A 19,783-nucleotide genomic window follows, 5' to 3' on the forward strand; every position below is an offset into this window, starting at 1 on the left:
AAATAAAAAAAATGGAATTGCTCCAGAAAAGCGATTTTTGCCTTTTCTAATGCCGCACAACCCTGGATGCCTGTGTTAAACATTCACTAATTTTGAATTACCTGGAAAAACTCAGCAGGTCTGGCAGCATCGGCGGAGAAGAAAAGAGTTGACGTTTCGAGTCCTCATGACCCTTCAGTTCTGCTGAAGGGTCATGAGGACTCGAAACGTCAACTCTTTTCTTCTCCGCCGATGCTGCCAGACCTGCTGAGTTTTTCCAGGTAATTCTGTTTTTGCTTTGGATTTCCGCAGTAGTTTTTTGTTTTTATTCACTAATTTTGGCTAGCCTAAGAGAGGCAGCATTGTGGAAAATGGCTCATGATGTCGCCAGTTCATTGTCACCTATTCCAGCCGTATTTGGAATAATATCTGAAATTTAGCAGCAAAGCAGAAAAAATCTAGGTCGAATGACCTAATGATTGGTGTTTGAAGTTTTATTTTAGTTGATATGGTGGTCTAAATCTGCATATCCAATCAGGTAACCTGATTTACAAATCCATATGCAATTTAAAAGTTGTCAAAGGTTATAACCTATTTTAATAAAATATGTCTCGTCCATTCTCAGTTAGATCACCGGACACATTATGCTGCAATGAGATGTAACAGTTCTCAATTGGGAGAAAACTGTTAAGTTTTTTTTACGTTTGGGGAGATGGTAGCATAGTGGTCGTGTTACTGGATTAGGAATTCAGAGGCCCAGGCTCATGCTCTGGGGGCATGGGTTCAAATCCCACCTTAACAGCTGGTGAAATTTAAATTCAATTAATAAAGTCTGGAATACAAAGTTAGTCTCAGTAATGGTGACCATGAAACTATCATTGATTGTTGTAAAGAGCCATCTAGTTCACTAATGCCCTTTAGGGAAGGAAATCTGCCATTTTGAAGGTCTGGTCTACATGTGACTCCAGATCCATAGCAATGTGATTAACTCTTAACTGCCGTCTGAAATGGCCTAGCAAGTCACTCTGTTCAAGGGCAATTTGGGATGGGCAACAAATGCTGGTCTTGCCAGTGACGCCCACATCCCCTGAAAAGAATAAAGAAGAAAAGAAAGCACCGGTAATGGGCAGATCTGCTGGGCAGAACTGCAGAACCCAGGACTGTTCCTTCATCATTGGTGAAGGAGAGAATATAGAAAAAAACTGACTTGTGTTTACCTTTCATGCTCTCAGAATAACCGAAAAATGCCTTGCAGTTTATGAAGTACTTTTGAAGTGCAATCCCTGAAACAAATAAATTAAAACCTTAAGGTTACATAACAGTGCGAAAGTTGTGGCAGATTGAAAGTTCACAAGGATGACTTTTGGTTTCTGACAGCTTTAAATTACAGCTGTACATGACTCTGTACAGAAGATGAACTTTAAGCGCCGCCCTTTCCCATTCCCTTCAACAAAAGGCGAAAAAAATCACAAAGCAGTGTTGTTGCTTTGTGTTAATTATTCATGGAATTCACTTGAGCAGAGGTTGACACAATCTTGTCCCAGTTGTGTTTGAAGCTTAACATTCTTCCGACTTCAGAAGGTACATATTGTTCAATTTCCTCCTCCATATGTTGCTATCATCACCACATCAGTAAATCCTACAGTTAGAACTCTGCCCCTCCATATGAGAATCCAAAGAGGTAAGATTGTCAGATTTAATCATATGTCATTGGATTCTGCTGTGCATTACACCTAATGTAAAAATCTTCTGATTCCTTTGCTGAATTAATGATTCCGTAAAGTTTACCAGAGGACACTTTTGAGTTATGGCTGTACCAAGACAGTTGCAACTGCAGTATAGGCTGGGTAGCTAGCATGTTCCTACATCATGACTAGCATGCCCTGCATATGTCATTTGATGAATCAAACTGAGTTCTGGAGCATGTTGCAGGATCTGTATAGTTTATATCAAACTTTTATATTTATTAAATTATTTTTCTTCAAAATGTTTCACTGGAAGAGAACCCTAGTACTTTACAAACATCTGAACACACCTATGAAAAAGGTGAGAAGAAGCGATTGAATCAAGCAATGCTTACCTTATTTGTTAAATGGTGTAACCCTGTACATCACCCATAGATTGCCACACGATGAATGTTGTATGTTCTCTGAATGGAGCTTGGTTGGATTAGTCTTGGATTTAGCCCACTTCAAGTAGTTCTACCACTCTGGACAAAGTGAAATAGTTTGTCATGGTCTACATTATCTCATCCCTTTAGCAATCCTGTCACTTCTCAACCTTTTCTTTTCTCTTCCAGGGAGAACCTGCCCAGCTATGTAACCTCCTCTCATAATCTAATCCCTCCTTTGCGAAAAGCTAGTTATATTTGTTTAAGGAGACAGAAAGAAGAAGCTAATGAACTTGGAGCGAAGGCCAAAGGCACAGTTGAAGAGAGGTTTTTAGGGAATAGAGGCAGTAAAGCAAAATGGTTTTGGAAGGGAATTCCAGAAGGCAGAAGCATAATTACTGAAAGTTTGACATCCAATGGAATGAGAGATGATTGTTGCTGGCTGGGATGCATGGGAAAAGTACATTGGCCAAATTTGGTGGATGAGAGACAATGGAGGGCTTTGAAAATAAGCATGTGGATTTTGAAGATGGTTCACTTGGGCACAGCGAGCCAGTTAAGCTGAAAAGGAAGAAGGTGAAAGATCACCAAGGTTAGGTATATAACTCTAAATTAACTGGAGTTTCTGAGGGACAGAAATTTGAAGCAATCAAGTCTTGAGCTGATGGCATTAGATAAAGACTTCAGGAGAGATGGGCATATGACAGATTATTATTGAGCAGTTTTCGATGTGGCAGAAGGTGGTCTTGGCAACAGGTTGGATGTAGGATAGGAACTAAGTACAATGTCATAGACAATGTTAAAATGTGCACCATCAGATTCAGCCTGATCAGACAACTAGTGAGATTGATGGAGTAGAAAAGATGGATTTAATTTGCAGACATTGAGCTGTAGGAAGTTTTGACGAATCCAAGACTGTTAGAGAGGCAGCTAAAGAGTACAGTAATCAAGAGTTAATGATGGTGACGGAGCAGAGTCTAGCGGAAGATGACCGCACACTTGTGGATAAATTGGGCATTTAATACCCAATTAAGGGCCCTTCCCACCACTGTTCTGATTTAACGGGTGGTGGGAGAGGCTATTGCTAAACGTGCAGCCTGGCAGGTCTAGCCCTGTGGGCTGCTAGCCAGTTAAAGGATGGGTGCCTCTTGCCACGCCCCCGGTGCCAATCGGAGGCCCCGCACCACAGTTTTACCTTCCCATGTCCACCCTCCCCTCCTGCCCTGTCAAACATGCCCCCCCACCCTTCCCCCTCACTGGGACCTGTGAGCCTGGCTGCAGCAAGATTCTGGAGGTACCCTCACTGGGACCTGTCAGCCTGGCTGCAGCAAGATTCTGGAGGTACCTGAATGTCCAGGTCCATCGCTGAACCCCACCTCCTTGGCCTACCTGCAGCACCAGCAGTGACCACTACTCCTGGCTCTTCGGGTGTGAAGAGTTGCTGGGCTCCGATTGGCCAGCAGCTCTATGAGGTTGGACTTCCTCCTGGAGATGGATGGAAGTTCTGCCTCATATTAATTAAAGGGCCATCACCTGTAAAAATTGAAGTGGGGTGAGCCAGCTAAGCAGAGGCGGGTTCACCCCCAAAATTTACAATGGGGTGCATAGTCTAGCCCACTGTCTTACATCTGGGGGCCAAAAGCAACAAAGGTGGAAGCAAGTGAGTTATTAAGACAAAACACAGATTTATGACATTAAATAAGCTTTCGTATTATCAATGAAGCACAGCTTGCTGTGTGAGAAATGGAGGTTATTTTTAAAGTATTTTGGGGGAATATTGTGTTCTTCTGTAAAGAAGGCTGTGTGTGTGTGTGTGTGTGTAAATAATATAATTAAGCTGGGCAGAGGGTTACTAGGAGACAGGTTGTCTGGGGGGTTTAAACCATGAAAGGGTAGAGGTGTTAGGTTTGAGATACAAGTGAATAGGTTGGATCTAATATTTGCATCTTTCGATAAGTTGAGAGTTTGTTCATGAATATCAAAGGGAAGTCAGAGGGTACCAAGAAACATGTTTGTATCTTGCAGGAGTTCCATAGGCAAATAGAAGGGGTTATATTATATTTTATTGACCTGAAAGCAAAGACAAGATAGAAATATGAAAGATTTTATATTTGGAAGTATTTGAGTTTCAAAGAGGTGTGAGAACAATGGAACCTGAGATGAAAGGGAGTAATAGGTATTTTAGAGTTACTATGGAGAGCTAAGGGGTTGAGTTGTGAGGTGGAGCTGAGCTGGGAGTTGTTAGTTGTTGGCTGTATGAGGAAGATATTGTGGAAACAGCTATAGGCTTGGAGAAGATGCAGTGTGAATCAGCCATCCAGTCAAGCCAGAGAAGTCTTGGGCTGCAACAAGCAATATTGTTCTGAAGTCCAGGATTTTCACAGCAGAGTGGAAGAGAGTTAGAAGTCATGTGATATGCCTTTATTAAAGCTACCGCAGTTTGCCTTGGGTAATATTACTGGATTTATATAGTTAAACATCTATGAGGGAGTATCTGCGGAGAGGAGCACAGTTAACGTTTCGAGTCCGAATGACCCTTCAACAGAACCAAGTAAAAATAGATGAGAGGTGACATATAAGCTGGTTTAAGGGGGGGCAGGACAAGTAGAGCTGGATAGAGGGCCAGTGATAGGTGGAGATAACCAAAAGATATCACAGACAAAAGGACAAAGAGGTGTTGAAGGTGGTGATATTATCTAAGGAATGTGCTAATTAAGGGTAGAAAGCAGGACAAGCAAGATACAGGTAGCCCTAGTGGGGGTGGGGTGGGGTGAAAGAATCAAAAAAGGCTAAAAGGTAGAGATAAAAGAATGGATGGAGATACATTTAAAAATAATGGAAGTAGGTGGGAAAAGAAAAATCTGAGAACTGTCGGCGTGACATTAGTCGTCTCAATTTCTCTGCTCCTCTCACCCACTCTAACCTGTCTCCCTCTGAACTTGCTGCACTCCGTTCTCTCAGGTCCACCCTGACATTGTCATCAAACCTGCTGACAAGGGTGGTGCTGTTGTTGTCTGGCGCACCGACATCTACCTCGCAGAGGCTGAGCGTCAACTCGCAGACACTTCCTCCTACCTCCCCCTGGACCATGACACCACCACTGAACATCAAGCCATTGTTTCCAGGACTGTTACTGACGTCATCTCCTCTGGAGATCTTCCTTCCACAGCTTCCAACCTGATAGTCTCCCAACCTCGGATGGCCCGCTTCTACCTCCTACCCAAAATCCACAAACAGGACTGTCCCAGCAGACCGATCATGTCAGCCTGTACCTGCCCCATGGAACTCATTTCTTGCTATCTTGACTCCATTCTCTCTCCCCTTGTCCAATCCCTTCCCACCTACATCCGTGATTCCTCTGACACCCTACATCATATCAACAAAATCCAGTTCCCTGGCCCCAACCGCCTCCTCTTCACCATGGACGTCCAATCCCTCTACACCTCCATCCCCCACCAGGATGGTCTGATGGCTCTCCGCTTCTTCCTCAAACAGAGGCCCGAACAATCCCCATCCACCACTACTCTCCTCCATCTGGCTGAACTTGTTCTCACACTGAACAATTTCTCCTTAAATTCCTCTCACTTCCTCCAAATAAAAGGTATGGCTATGGGTACCCGCATGGGCCCCAGCTATGCCTGTCTCTTTATGGGGTATGTGGAACATTCATTGTTCCAGTCCTACTCCGGCCCCCTCCCACAACTCTTTCTCCGGTACATCGATGATTACTTTGGTTCTGCTTCATGCTCTCGTCTGGACCTGGAAAAATTTATTAATTTTGCTTCCAATTTCCACCCCTCCATCATTTTCACATGGTCCATCTATGACACTTCCCTTCCCTTCCTTGATCTCTCTGTCTCAATTTCTGGTGATAGACTGTCCACCAATATCTACAAGCCTACCAACTCCCACAGCTACCTTGACTACAGCTCCTCACACCCCGCTTCCTGTAAGGACTCCATCCCATTCTCTCAGTTCCTTCGCCTCCGTCGCATCTGTTCTGAATATGCCACTTTCAAAAACAGTTCCTCTGACATGTCCTCCTTCTTCCTTAACCGAGGTTTTCCACCCACGGTGGTTGACAGGGCCCTCAACCGTGTCCGGCCCATCTCCCGCGCATCCGCCCTCACACCTTCTTCTCCCTCCCAGAAACATGATAGGGTTCCCCTTGTCCTCACTTATCACCCCACCAGCCTCCACATTCAAAGGATCATCCTCCGCCATTTCCGCCAACTCCAGCATGATGCCACCACCAAACACATCTTCCCTTTGCCCCCCCCCCGGCGGCATTCCGCAGGGATCGTTCCCTCCGGGACACCCTGGTCCACTCCTCCATCACCCCCTACACCTCAACCCCCTCCCACGGCACCTTCCCATGCAACCGCAGAAGGTGCAACACCTGCCCCTTTACTTCCCCTCTCCTCACCATCCAACGGCCCAAACACTCCTTTCAAGTGAAGCAGTATTTAACTTGCACTTCCCTCAATTTAGTCTACTGCATTTGTTGCTCCCAATGCGGTTTCCTCTACATTGGAGAGACCAAAGGCAGACTGGGTGACCGCTTTGCAGAACACCTTCGGTCTGTTTGCAAGTATTACCCAGACCTCCCTGTCGCTTGCCATTTCAACACTCCACCCTGCTCTCATGCCCACATGTCCATCCTTGGCTTGCTGCATTGTTCCAGTGAAGCTCAACGCAAACTGGAGGAACAGCACCTCATCTTCCGACTAGGCACTTTACAGCCTTCTGGACTGAATATTGAGTTCAACAAGTTTAGATCATGAACTCTCTCCTCCATCCCCACCCCCTTTCCAATTCCCCCCTTTTTTTTCCAATAATTTATATAGATTTTTCTTTTCCCACCTATTTCCATTATTTTTAAATGTATTTCCATCCATTGTTTTATCTCTACCTTTTTGCCTTTTTTGATTCCTTCACCCCACCCCACCCCCACTAGGGCTATCTGTACCTTGCTTGTCCTGCTTTCTACCCTTAATTAGCACATTCCTTAGATAATATCACCACCTTCAACACCTCTTTGTCCTTATGTCTGTGACATCTTTTGGTTATCTCCACCTATCACTGGTCCTCTATCCAGCTCTACTTGTCCCCCCCCCCCCACCCCCACCCTTAAACCAGCTTATATTTCACCTCTCTTCTATTCTTACTTAGTTCTGTTGAAGGGTCATTCAGACTCGAAACGTTAACTGTGTTCCCCTCTACAGATGCTGCCAGACCTGCTGAGTATTTCCAGGTATTTTTGTTTTTGTTTTGGATTTCCAGCATCCGTAGTTTTTTGCTTTTATCTATGAGGGAGTGTTGCCTGGAATGTGTTTACTTGTGGGTCTGACCAAATAGGGAGTCTTTTGGGGGAATGTTTTGTAAGACTAATTTTTAACTATGTAACTATAATCTTTTGTGCTTGAGTTTTCTTTTATTCTTGTTAATAAAACTATTACTTTTAATTTTTAAAATCCCTAAAGTGTTACTAGACTTCTCGCTGTTGAGATCAGTACGTCCTCTTTTTGTTTTCAGAATACAAAAAAAAGGTATGAACAGTAAGCCAAGTTCTCCACTAGGATTTTGTTTGCACAACAATTAACATTGGCTGTGGGGCTGTGGTTATAATAGCTGCTTTTGAATTTTGTCAACAAGTATAATAATTTATGAGCATGTTTTATTCTATATCATTACAAGAAAAACATAGAACTGTAAAATATTATAGTTTAATTGTGCTGGTTTATTGAAAACACCATAATGTGATAGCAATACAACGTGAGGCAGATGTACCTCACATTATTGCTAGGTGTATAAAAAAGATTATAAATCAGCAGTTGTATTCCATCCGTTTTGCTGAGCACTTCCTCTGCTTGGGTGGCAAAGATTTCATCCAAGGATCTGGAAAGAAAAGTGGGGGCTGGGATCCTTTGGTAAATCCAGTACAGAAAATACCTGATGTAAGGTCAACAACGTGAAACTTTAACATGACTTCTTTCTCCACAGATGCTACCTGACCTGCTGAGTGTTTGCAGCATTTTCTGTTCTTATTTCAGATCTCTAGCATCTACACTGTTTTGCTTTTAGATTAAAAAACCAATAGAACTGTAATAATAAGCTAAAGGGACCAATCGTCAGACAGAATTTCTGCAATACCGGTATACCTGAGTGACTTTGTTTTTGCTACAAAGTTATTTCATTTTACCTTGTTGTGTGCTTACATTTGATAAATAATACATTCATGTGCATGCCTAGTAAGCAAAATTGTTCTAAGTGGCCTAGATCCTTCATTTTTTATTTGTTCTTTAGGTTCCAGAAGCGATCAGAAAGTGCCAACGAGCTGGTATTACTGTACGTATGGTTACAGGGGACAACATTAACACAGCTCGTGCCATTGCCATCAAATGTGGCATCATTAATCCAGGTGAGGACTTCATCTGCTTGGAAGGCAAGGATTTCAACAGAAGGATCCGGAATGAAAAAGGAGAGGTGAGACTGTTCGGTAAATCTGATATATTAAAGTACATATAACGTGGCCTAATCCCACAAAATCATTGTAGTGTAATCCCAGTGTACAGTGTTGCTTTAGTACCACCATATGTAGGATGTGAGTAATATAATAGGAAAAGTAGGCTAACAATACATAAGTTAGTATTAATATCTTTGTATTGTGAGAATGAATTCCATGTGATAGAGGCCAACAGTTCAGATTAGATTATTAGAATTCCAAAAGGGAATGGTATGTAAGTAGAAGGTGTCAAGTTAACACCATACAGTGGTGGTGTAATCCTCATATATTGCATCGGCAATCCTATTATGATATTGGTGAAATCCCAATGCACAGAGTAGGGTTATGCTGAATATATAGCATGGTGTACTTTCATCATATAGTTCTGTATGGCTTAATTTTTGTGCATATTGTGTGATTTATTTGTGGAGTGTAATCACAGTATATTGTGTTGGTGTACTGAAAGAATCATAGAATGGTACAGCTCAAAAGGAGGCCATTCGGCCCACCAAACCTGCTCTTTTGAAGAGCATTGCAGTTAGTCACAGTCCTCTGCCGTTTCCTCATATACCTGAAAGTTTTTCTCCTTGGAGTATTTATTCCATTCCCTTTTGAAGGCTGCTATTGAATCTGTATCCTGTACCCGATCAGGCAGTGCATTCAAAACCCTAACCGCTCGTTGTGCAAAACAAAATTCTCGTCGCTGCTGGATCTTTTGCCAATCACCTTGAACCTGTAATAAAAAACAGAAAATGCTGTAAATATTGACCTGAAACGTTAACTCGGTTTCTCTCTCCACAGTTGCTGTCAGAGCTGTTGAGTATTTCCTGCATTTTCAGTTATTATTTCAGATCTCCAGCATCCACAGTACTTTACTGTCATCTTAAATTTGTGTCCTCTGATTATCGACCCTTCAGCCATTGGAAACAGTTTCTCATTATTTACTGTTGCTAAGCCCTTCGTGATTTCAAACACCTCTATCAAATCCCTTCTTAGTCTTCTCTGCTCCAAGGAGAACAACCCCAGCTTCTCCAGTCTATCAACGCAACTGTAATTCCTTATCCCTGAAACCATTCTAGTAATCCCTTCTGCACATTCTTTTCATGTCTTTCCTATGGTATGTTGGCTAGAATTAAACACCATATTCCAACTGGGGCCAAACTAGTGTTTTAGGTAAGTTCAGCATAACTGCTTGACTTTTGCACTCTATGCCTCTATTTATAAAGCCCAGGATCTATATGCTTCATTTAACTACCATGTTAACCTACCCTGCCAATTTCAGATATTTGTGCACAAATACCCTCCAAGTCTCTTTCTTATCTTGCACCTTCTTCAAAATGATACTATTTGGCTGTGTTGTCTTTCTTCATTCTTGCACACACACACACACACACACACACACACCCCTGGGAGCAGAAGGTGGTGTAAAATTGGGTGAAAAAGTGGGGGTTAGGGTACTTTGCCTGTCAACTTCCCAGTACTGTCTGGATTTTACAAGCTGTGAAGTAGGTGCTGGGTGGTCTGCCTGCCCTTACCCCAATTGAGCCTTTATGGCTGCTTAAGGACCTCTTTTTGCTGCCATGGTATTTTACCAACAGTGGATGCACGCCCTGCCACATGAGGAGACCGCCCAGTAAAACCTGGCAGCTTCCCTGTGGCCTCATGGGATTAAGGCCCTCATGATTGGACACTCCGGGACCCAGATTGAGCTCCCTGGCAGCAAGGGCCAACCCTGCTGGAAGGCCCTCTCCCTGCCTCATGGCTGACCGCCCCCCCCACACTCCTCCCTAAGGCCTGTTTAATTGGGCCCAATCCCTCTTATCTGTACTCTGGTCCTCCTTGATGTCTGTTGCTCCAGAGCCCCTGCTGCAGTCCCAACAGTGACCACTGTTCTTGGTGGTGGGACTGAAAAGCAGCCCACCCTCTAAATGGCCAGCAGCACTTAGGGGCAGGACATCCTGCCTCAGAGGGGAGGAAGCCATGACTGCAGGTAATTAACCCCCTGCTCAACGTGATATACAGTCCTCGATTCCGGGGCTGGAAAAGATGGTGTTGCTGCCAACTTTCCAGCTGGTGGGCAGAGCCATTACTGCCCTGTAAAACTCTGGCCTTTCTATTTTGCCAATTTTGTTTCCACATTGCCACTGTCCCTTCAAATCCCCGACCTTCAACTTTGCTAACAAGCCTAGCATGTTACTTAGGCGAATGTCTTTTGAAAGTCCATACTTCCATCATCAGCTGCACTGCCCTCATCCACCCTCTCTGATATCACATCAAAAACTCGATTAAGTTAGTCAGTCATGATTTCCATAATTTATTGTTGATGTAATTAATAAGGTGAAATTCTTCCTGTTGATAATTTAATCAAAATGTGAAAGTGGGTATACAACGGCATGGTGGTTATGGTCAAATGAATATGAGGTGTCCAGCTGTTTCTTTTCAGTTTTTTGAATAAATTCTATTGATTTGCCATAAAACATTGACAAATTAGCAGGAGAACAGCTTGAGAAATTCTCCCCCTGAGTGTTCCCAGTGTTTACCTGTGAGAAGCACCCTGACCCTGTATCCGTTTGCTACCAGTCTTTCCAGCAAGAGTCACAATAAGCAGCTGGAACTCTGGCTGACTTCCCCCAATTTAAACTCTGAGTCCTTGAGCAGTCCTACCTCCAACTGGCTGAGATCAGCTGACTCTACTCACACTGGTGATGGAGCTTGAGATCTTTCTGGTCTGCACAGCTCAGTCACTCATTACTTTAACCAACTGAGCAATCAGAGGGGCATAATATGAACTTGAATTCTTCAAGACCCATCTTTAGATTATTTCCATTTAAAAGTTTTCAGTATCAGGATTACCATTTCAGCAGGTCATGCCTGGTTTAGCTAGTGCTGCCCATATAAATGTTGGCAGAATATGTAGTCTGTGGTTCCGACACAGCTAAAGCAGAACTGTTAGTCACAGTAAATGGCAAATACAACTTGGCTTTATTGTTTTTAATGTACATGTCAAATTAAACTAGCATTTCAAAATAATCTATATTAATAATGTTCAACCTTATCAGTTGGGCTTGCAATGTGGCTCACTTATGCATGCTAGAAGTTACATATGTTCACACACAAGGCCCTGTCCTTTGTTGACACAAGGAGTATGTATATACTAAATAAAAAGATTTCAACTAAATAAAAGATATAGGGACAGCCATTCCCTGGTTCATTCCTCAGGCCAATGCCTTGATCAATCAGAGTCAACCTGCCTGTTTGAATTTAAACAAAGCTTGGCAGCTAACTGTCCAGTTGTCAGTTACTGGTGCATTCTTGATGGCAAGGCCTCTACCAATCAGAGTCCACTTGCTAACCAATCAGCACTCACTTTTCATGCAGTATAAATTGTTGTTCCCATTATAATTTGGTATTCTTGCAAATTGACCTGATGAGTGCAAGATGAAAAGTTTCAACAGCATGTCTTATTTTTCAGCACTACTCAATGTTCAACCTGTTTTGTTTTCTACTATAAATGTTTTAAACATATGTGCACAATGACAATAGCCTCTGATCAGCTCACTGCAGAGCTCCTTTTAACTTTGATTTAATCAATAAGTAACTGAGTGCATTCAGTATTTGCAGAAGGTTGAAGTGTTAACCAGCTCCGATAAAATGGTTGGAGCTGTCAGGCGATTGGTTTGTATCATTAGCATATTTAATTATACATCTTGCGCTGATTTGTACTGCACTTTGACATCTTTATGTAATGCCTTTAGTCATGACAAAATCAACCAAATTATTCAAATAACAAAAGCAGGTTACAGCATACCATCACCCATTGAATAATATATTTAGCAAATTTAAAATCACTAATCTTTCAGGAATTGCATTGTTTTTCCCATTGAAAGCAACTCAAATACTTTAATTTCTTTATTCTGTATCATGTTTCCATGATCTTGGCTGTTGTTTCCCAGCACTGTTCCAGTGCCACTCTTACCAGCCACCAAGAAGAACATGAATTTTTGGGATTGATGTGCCTGAGAATATTTTCATTCCATTCTTGTGGCAAGGAGTTTGATTTCTTTTTGATATCTCCCACAGCAGTCCCACTGAGACTAAGAATTCATCACCTGGGGATGCTTGTGTGTGATTTTATTTCATTCTGCTCTACAGTTGCTACATGCCCACTGTTTTTTCTAAGGCCAGACATGCTATTAGCGAAGGGATCAATATGTTAGCCATTGACTGCACTACCTCTGGCGTAGCATCTGATTTGATGCTATGCACACTGCAGCATTTTCGAATTAGTTATTCAGCAAATTTTGGCATTAATTGGAAGACTGGGGCGTACAATGGTCTCACTTATGGGGAAGATGCTGGAGGGGGGGGTCCTCCAATCAGCCTAAGGAGACACCTTCCTCCCTTTCCCACCTTCAGCCCCTTGTTCTGCTGTTAACACATCCTGCTACCTTATCCTTATGCCACTATCAGCACCTTCTTTAGTCTTTAACACTACCATGAACATTCCCTTTGTCCTGTGTTCATGACATTTCATTGTCAAATTTCTCCTTCGCTCCCACCTATCCCTGACCTTCTAGTTTGCTCCACCCCTTCTTGAACAGTATAAAATCCATCATATTTCTACTTCACTTTAGCTCTGAAGAAGACTTGAAATGTTAAACCTGTTTCTCTCTCCACGGATGCTGCCAGACCACTGAGTTTTTCCAGAATTTTCTCTTTTTATTTCAGGTTTCCAGCATCTGCAATATTTTGCTTTTATTTTAGGGAATAAATTGTGGTGATGGCTGGTGGGTAAGCAGCGGGCATGGCACACATGGGCATTTTACAGACTCCACCCACCCCCCCACGCCCCACCACCACCTAACAACCCTCCGCAGGGCTATAAAATCCAGACCATTTGTTTGTACAAGTCTTCAGCTTTTAGTGTGCGCTTGCCAGCGCATGCGCAGACTTTGGCGTTTGCACTCCTCCGCCCACCCTCCCCCCCCCCGCCCCCACCCCACCGGTGCTGAGCTCCTCAGCGCACTTTTCACGCAGCCAGTGTGAAATTGCAGTCCGGGGCTGCTCGCAGCCTTTTCCCAGCCGCTCCCGGGCCCGCCCGCCTGATGCCCGGAAAATCCTGTCCCATGGGTTCAGAATCATCCTAGTCCAAGGGTAGGAAAGTCCCTGCCTCTTACTAGTTGTAAAAGACCAAAGTGAAATAAAAATATATCATGCCAACAAGTTCTTGTTTCTGTGGGCATCTATTCAAAACACCAAAATCTTTCAATATGACATATATTGGCCATCCCTTTAGAGCTGCCATTAGTTTGGCTGGTCAGTCTGTGCTTGATGCTCTCCCGCAACCTCCTGCCATAGATGAGTTAGATGAAAAGCTGTCATCACTTGAGCTGCAAAAAGTCATAGCCGTAGCAACAAAAGGGCACCCGGTAAGGATGTGATCACAGCCGATCTGCTCAAACACAGAAACTCTATCCATTGTCATAACGTTATGACCTTCTCCTTCTCTGCTGGAAAGTAGGCTCCATTCCACAGGAGATCTGTGACTCAAAAACCTTCACACTATACAAAAACAAAGGCGACAGAGGAGATTGCAACAACTACAGGGGCATCTCACTCCTTAGCATCATGGGGAAGGCCTTTGCTAAGACTACATTTACTTGCAGACATGCGAACACAGTGCAATTTCTGTGCCGGCAGATCCAATGTGGATATGTTCTTCTCCATACAACAGCTACAAGAGAAGTTTTTACTTTGCTTTTGTAAGTCTCACTAAGGTATTCGACACCAACAGCAGAGCAGGACTGTGCAAGATTTCGGGGAAAATTGGATGTCCACCAAAGCTCCTGAGTCTCATCCGCTCCTTCTATGACAACATGCACTGCATTTTGATGGCTCCACTTCCGACAGTTTCAGAGTGAAGAATGAAGTGAAACAGGGCTGTGTCCTAGCCCACATTCTGTTTGATATCTTTTTCTCCATGCTCTGGACCTTCGCCTTCCCTGCAGATATGGAAGGGGTCCATTTGCAAACTAGGTCAGATGGCAAGCTCTGCAATCTATCAAGACTGAAAGTGAAGACAAAGACACATCGCATCCTGATCAGAGAACTCCTTTATGCTGATGGTGTTGTGCTCGTCACCCACACAGAAACTCAGCTACAATGAGCTACGATGCCAGGTACCTTTGTGTTTGCCAAGCAGCCAATGGCCTTCTGGAGCTCAGGTAATGAGTGTTCTTCATGGACTCTCTCTCCCTTGGCTGTAACTTGTCCTCCTTGACTATAAATTCAAGAAAACTGTGGTCATGGGACAAGGTGTTGCATCTCTTCCCCGGTCACACTAAATAACACTCTGCTGGAAGTGGTTAGCAAGTTCTGCTACCTCGGATCCACTGTGACAGACAAACTGTCACTTGATGCAGAACTTGATACACACATAGGGGAAGCAGCTCCCACCTTTGGCCGACTCACGAAATGTGCAATGGAATAACGTCAGGCTGCCCTTAGGACCCAGCAGATGGTTTATAAGGCCTGTGTTCTCAGCACCTTGCTGTATGGCTTTGAAACATGGATGACTTACAGCTACCAAGAAAAGAATCTCAACACTTTCTGTCTTTGCTGTCTGCGGCACATTATGGGTCTATCCCGGCAGGATAAAATCACACACATGACAGTCCTGTCAAAGGCAGAGCTCCCAAATTTTTTAGCATTCATCAAATATAGTGACTCATTTCTTCAGGCATTCCCAAAGGATGGAAGAAGGTCGCATACTCAAGGACTTTGGGTATGATGAGGTAGCAGGAGCCAGGTAACCAATGGGACACCAAAGCTCTGCTTCAAGGATGCTTGCAAGCATGACATGAAGACCCTAAACATTGATTATCACATCTGGGAGTCAGTAGTTGATGACAGAGGAAAATGGTGATACCTCCTGTGGGCTGGCATGAACCACTGCCATGACCAATGGCTACTGCAGCTTGGCAACAGGTATCAGTGCCAATAACAACAACCCACAACACTTGAAAGCTTCATGTGTGGCACTTGTGATAGAACCTGCCTCTCAAGGATTGGCCTCTTCAGCCATCAGCAAAGGTGTGCCATATGAAGACACCCCATCTGAAAAGAGTTATTTGCTGCGTGTCCATCATCTTTTGTAGGTGGAGTGATGCTGATGCTGACAGCCAAGGTTGGCTGGTTTCAAAAACTGGGAATCTTACACTGATACATCTGGGGTGAAACACTAAGGTAAAGAGAAGGCATGTTGTTGGGTAGAATGCTACATCTGACAATGCTATACTTCATTTGGAGATTTATGCTGACACTATTGGCCTGAAATAGAAGTGTTCCTGCTTGATATCTTTTATCTTGGTGAACAAGGACATATCAGCCAATAGTCCGGTGAGATAGTGACACTGTAGGAAGGTTTGTTTGACCCACAAAAGCAAGAAAAGTAATACAATCTGTGTAATTTGTAACAGTTGCTTTTGGGTAATGGTGAAGCCATTGACCTTTATTACATATGCATAGGTGTTGTTTGGATGACTAACGAGAAGACTTTTAAAATAATTGTTTTGATTTTCAGGTTGAACAAGAACGTATTGACAAGATCTGGCCAAAACTCCGGGTGCTTGCTCGATCATCGCCCACTGACAAACACACATTAGTGAAAGGTACACAATTCATTCTGATACAGAAAGCTGAGATATTATGAGACCCTTTCCTAGCCAATGCTGAACTTTCTAAACACTGAATTTCTCCTGCATTGTAGTGAGTTGGGCTTATTTATTATTTTCTAACCAACATGTTGTGTGTTATAAGTGAGGCAATGGTAAACTGGTCTTATGGACTGTTTTATTTGTGTCTTATTTTATTTAATGTTGGGCAAGCATGTCTACAAGGTCCATAAGATTGTGACCAAGAGTTTCTGCTTTGGGTGCAAAACTGCATTGGTTTTGTAAAGTGAATTTTTTGCTCCAGTTTCTGCCATCTTTCGTGTTAGTTTAGTGGTGAACTAGACATGTTGTTGAAAATTTTTTTATGATAAACCCATTTTTAGTTATATTAGTAAAACACCAGGTTATCACTATTAAGTATATCAAGGAACGTTTTTTTGATGCAAATTCTTTTTAAAATAGTTACTTTCTAGAACATTACCTATTTGCACTGGCAATTCAGGCACACAATGTTAGTTTTGCCAATTAAATTTTTTGCTCAAGTTTCTGCTCAAACTTCTTTGCATATTACCAAACGGAAAATCTTCCATTAACCAGTGAAATCATGCTGTGTTCTAGAATATAATTTGAAAACAAAAGTTTTCATTTAAAATTTTCCCTGGAACTCACTGTCTGCAAGGGTGGAGGAGGTGGAAGCCATCGATGATTTCAGAAGGAAATTGGATGGGTGCTTGAAGGAAGTAAACTTGAAAGGTTACAGGGATTGAGCGGGGAAGTGGAACTGATTGAATTGCTCCCCCAGGAGCCAGCATGGACTAGATGGGCTGAATGGCCTCCTTGTGTGGCTTAAATGACTCTACTAAAATTGCACTCTTAAATTAATGCAGCTAAAATGGCCTTATAATACAAATAAACATTTTTAATCAGAGTGTTGAGTCCACCACTTTTTAAAACTAGCACAAATGAGCACAGAAGCTAGATTTGCAATGGACATAATTTGCACTTGAAATTCCTGATATTTTGCTCTGGTTTGGCGGATTTTGGGCAAATTGCACTGGAAGTATTTATTTTCATGAATGTCATTGGGGTTAGGTATTGCGATTCCTGTGTATGCACATGATTCAGAATCACCAATGAAAATATGGAACAATTGAGCTATTTAGCTAGCTTGATCTAAGGTATTCATATGCAGGAAAATTACCAACAAATTGCAGGAAAGAATACACAGTACTCAAAAAAAGTGGAAAAAATTGTACATGCAATATTGCTCATGTACTTGGTTTAACTTTTTCCTTCCCTCTTAATGTTAATCTTCCAGTCTCATTGTTTTGGTTTTAACTCCACATTTGTTCACATTCCTGTTGGTCCCTCCAGTGAGTAATTGCATCATGCAATGTGGGGTTTTTTTTGAGTCACATTTGGATCCCTGATTTGAATGGATGATCTTCGCTTCGATAGCAACAACTTAAATTTCTAAAACAAATATTTAATGTTGAGAAGATGTTCCAATACATTTCACAAAAGTATACTCAAACAACAATGGATATGGAACCTGAAAAGGGCGAAGTTAGGAGAGAGTGGCAAAATGCTTCTTCAAGAAGAATGCTATCTTCAAAGAAAGGTCTTAAATGAGGAGAGGGGAATGGTGACATATAAGGAAGGAATTCTAGAATGTCGGGCCTGGATTGCTGAAGGCACAGCAGCCAATAGAGTGGGCGGGAATGGGAACGCACAAGAGGCTAACTTCAAACAGTTGGAGGTGGTTCTCGAGGTAGGGAGGAGAGAAACCACAAAGGAATTCAAAGGTAAGGATGAAAATTTTAAACTGACTTCAACTTTTCCCTCCCCTTACTTAATCAGGGGAGTCGGGCTCTCCACCCTGCACCTTCCCAATCAATTATGTGGCTTGAGCCCACTCCCAGGAAAGGTGTTAAATTCCGACCTTGGTGTGGGATAAGATGTTGACAACAGAATGGTGGATGAGCTGTTGTGATTGTCAGGGAGTTTTGACAACCATTTTGAAAGTCGACAGGATAAAGAAGAGGATACAGTTTCCTTCTGTATAAACACACAGTGTTGGATAAATAGAAACACTTGCTGTTAATCATTGGGATCACTCAGATTATATCAAAGAATTTTTAAATTATTTATCCCAACCTTCAGAATGTTGACATTTTTTAGGAACTTCAGTAAACATACAGACATCAGAAAGTATTAAAAAAAGCCTGATTGTACCACAGTCAGAATAGATCTGTTACGTTCTACATTAATGACTATCATCTGTTATATTGATAGTTGCCTGCTTGCAAAATTTTAATATTTAATAATAATTATAATGAAATTAAAGAAGAGTTTATACTCAATCACTGCCAAATTACACATCAGTGGTTGTTGTACATTAAAATGCAGAGCTCTGAAAATGTTCACACTCCGAATTGTAATGCAGAAAATGCTCACAACAGATGTACGGTGTTGCGCCTCAGACCCTTATTCCGTGAATAAAAGACATGTTGCTCTTGTTCACATCTTCAACAGGTAAATAATGATGTCATTTGAAAGGAATCTACACTTATGAATTACGAATGAGGAAAAGATTCCACCCATTCCACCTGAAAGATTACATTGAAAAACAAGAACAGAGCTGTGCTCTGAAAGATCGGCCTTTCCTCCCACTTTCCTGACAAATTGAACAGAAATGGAGTATTTCAGTAAAAAACGCTGATGGATATTTGTTGTTCTGTTGGTGGATAGCCGATCAAGAGACCAGAAAACATGTATAGTACCCGACTTTTCAGAAAAGAATGAGGGTTAGAATAGTGTGCAACATTATATAAGCTTCAACAAAGATCAAAGCGATATGATGCCAGCATTACCCACAGGAAATTGATTGCCAAAAGCTTTCAAGGAACTACTATTTCCCAAAGGGGTGGTGATAATCTCAAAGTATTTCTAGGCCAACTCCTGTTTTATAACAGCTTTTTCTAAAGTAACATAATTAACAAGTGAGTATGGTGTGAAGATTCCCATTACTGTTTATAATCAAGATTAAGTTCTACAGGGAGTATTATGGATAGGTTTTTTTTTCGTGTAACTGGAGAAGTACTGGGTTTACGAGCTAGAGTCCAAGTTGCTGTAGGAAAACATATTGACCTGCTTTTTCTGCAGGTTCATAGGTACAAGCACTGCATAAACAAGGATTACAGCAAACACCAACACTGAAGTCAGGGGCAATTGCATTTCGAACTTTCGCAATTAACTCATCCTCTGGTTCACTTGCAAGGACACCTTACCAGCTTGCTTTATCCATATTATTTTACACAGTGCCCTATGCTGCTCTTTTACAAAAGGAGTGTTTAATGATGTAATTTTCATTCCTGTTGGCAGGTTTGCTCTGAAGTTTAGTGTGCCCCTGCACTGAGGCACGTATTAGAATTATAGGTCTTGATTTAACCACTCTTTTGCAGATGGGCTGGGAGATAGGAGGGCTTATAAAATGACAGTGGAAGGTATGGGGAG

General features: G+C 42.3%; 1 protein-coding gene across 13 annotated transcripts in view; it reads left to right on the top strand.

The window, feature by feature from the left end:
- atp2b2 (ATPase plasma membrane Ca2+ transporting 2) overlaps positions 1-19,783 on the top strand; it is a 404,278-nt gene that overhangs the window by 296,730 nt on the left and 87,765 nt on the right. For all 13 annotated transcript variants that reach the window (XM_078543393.1, XM_078543387.1, XM_078543389.1 and 10 more), the window contains 2 exons: positions 8,396-8,575; positions 16,177-16,264. In XM_078543393.1, coding sequence (XP_078399519.1) covers positions 8,396-8,575; positions 16,177-16,264 — 268 coding nt within the window. The remainder of the gene's footprint in view (positions 1-8,395; positions 8,576-16,176; positions 16,265-19,783) is intronic.

This window comes from Cetorhinus maximus, chromosome 6, assembly GCF_964194155.1.
Source record: "Cetorhinus maximus chromosome 6, sCetMax3.hap1.1, whole genome shotgun sequence".
NCBI classification, from domain to species: Eukaryota; Metazoa; Chordata; class Chondrichthyes; order Lamniformes; family Cetorhinidae; genus Cetorhinus; species Cetorhinus maximus.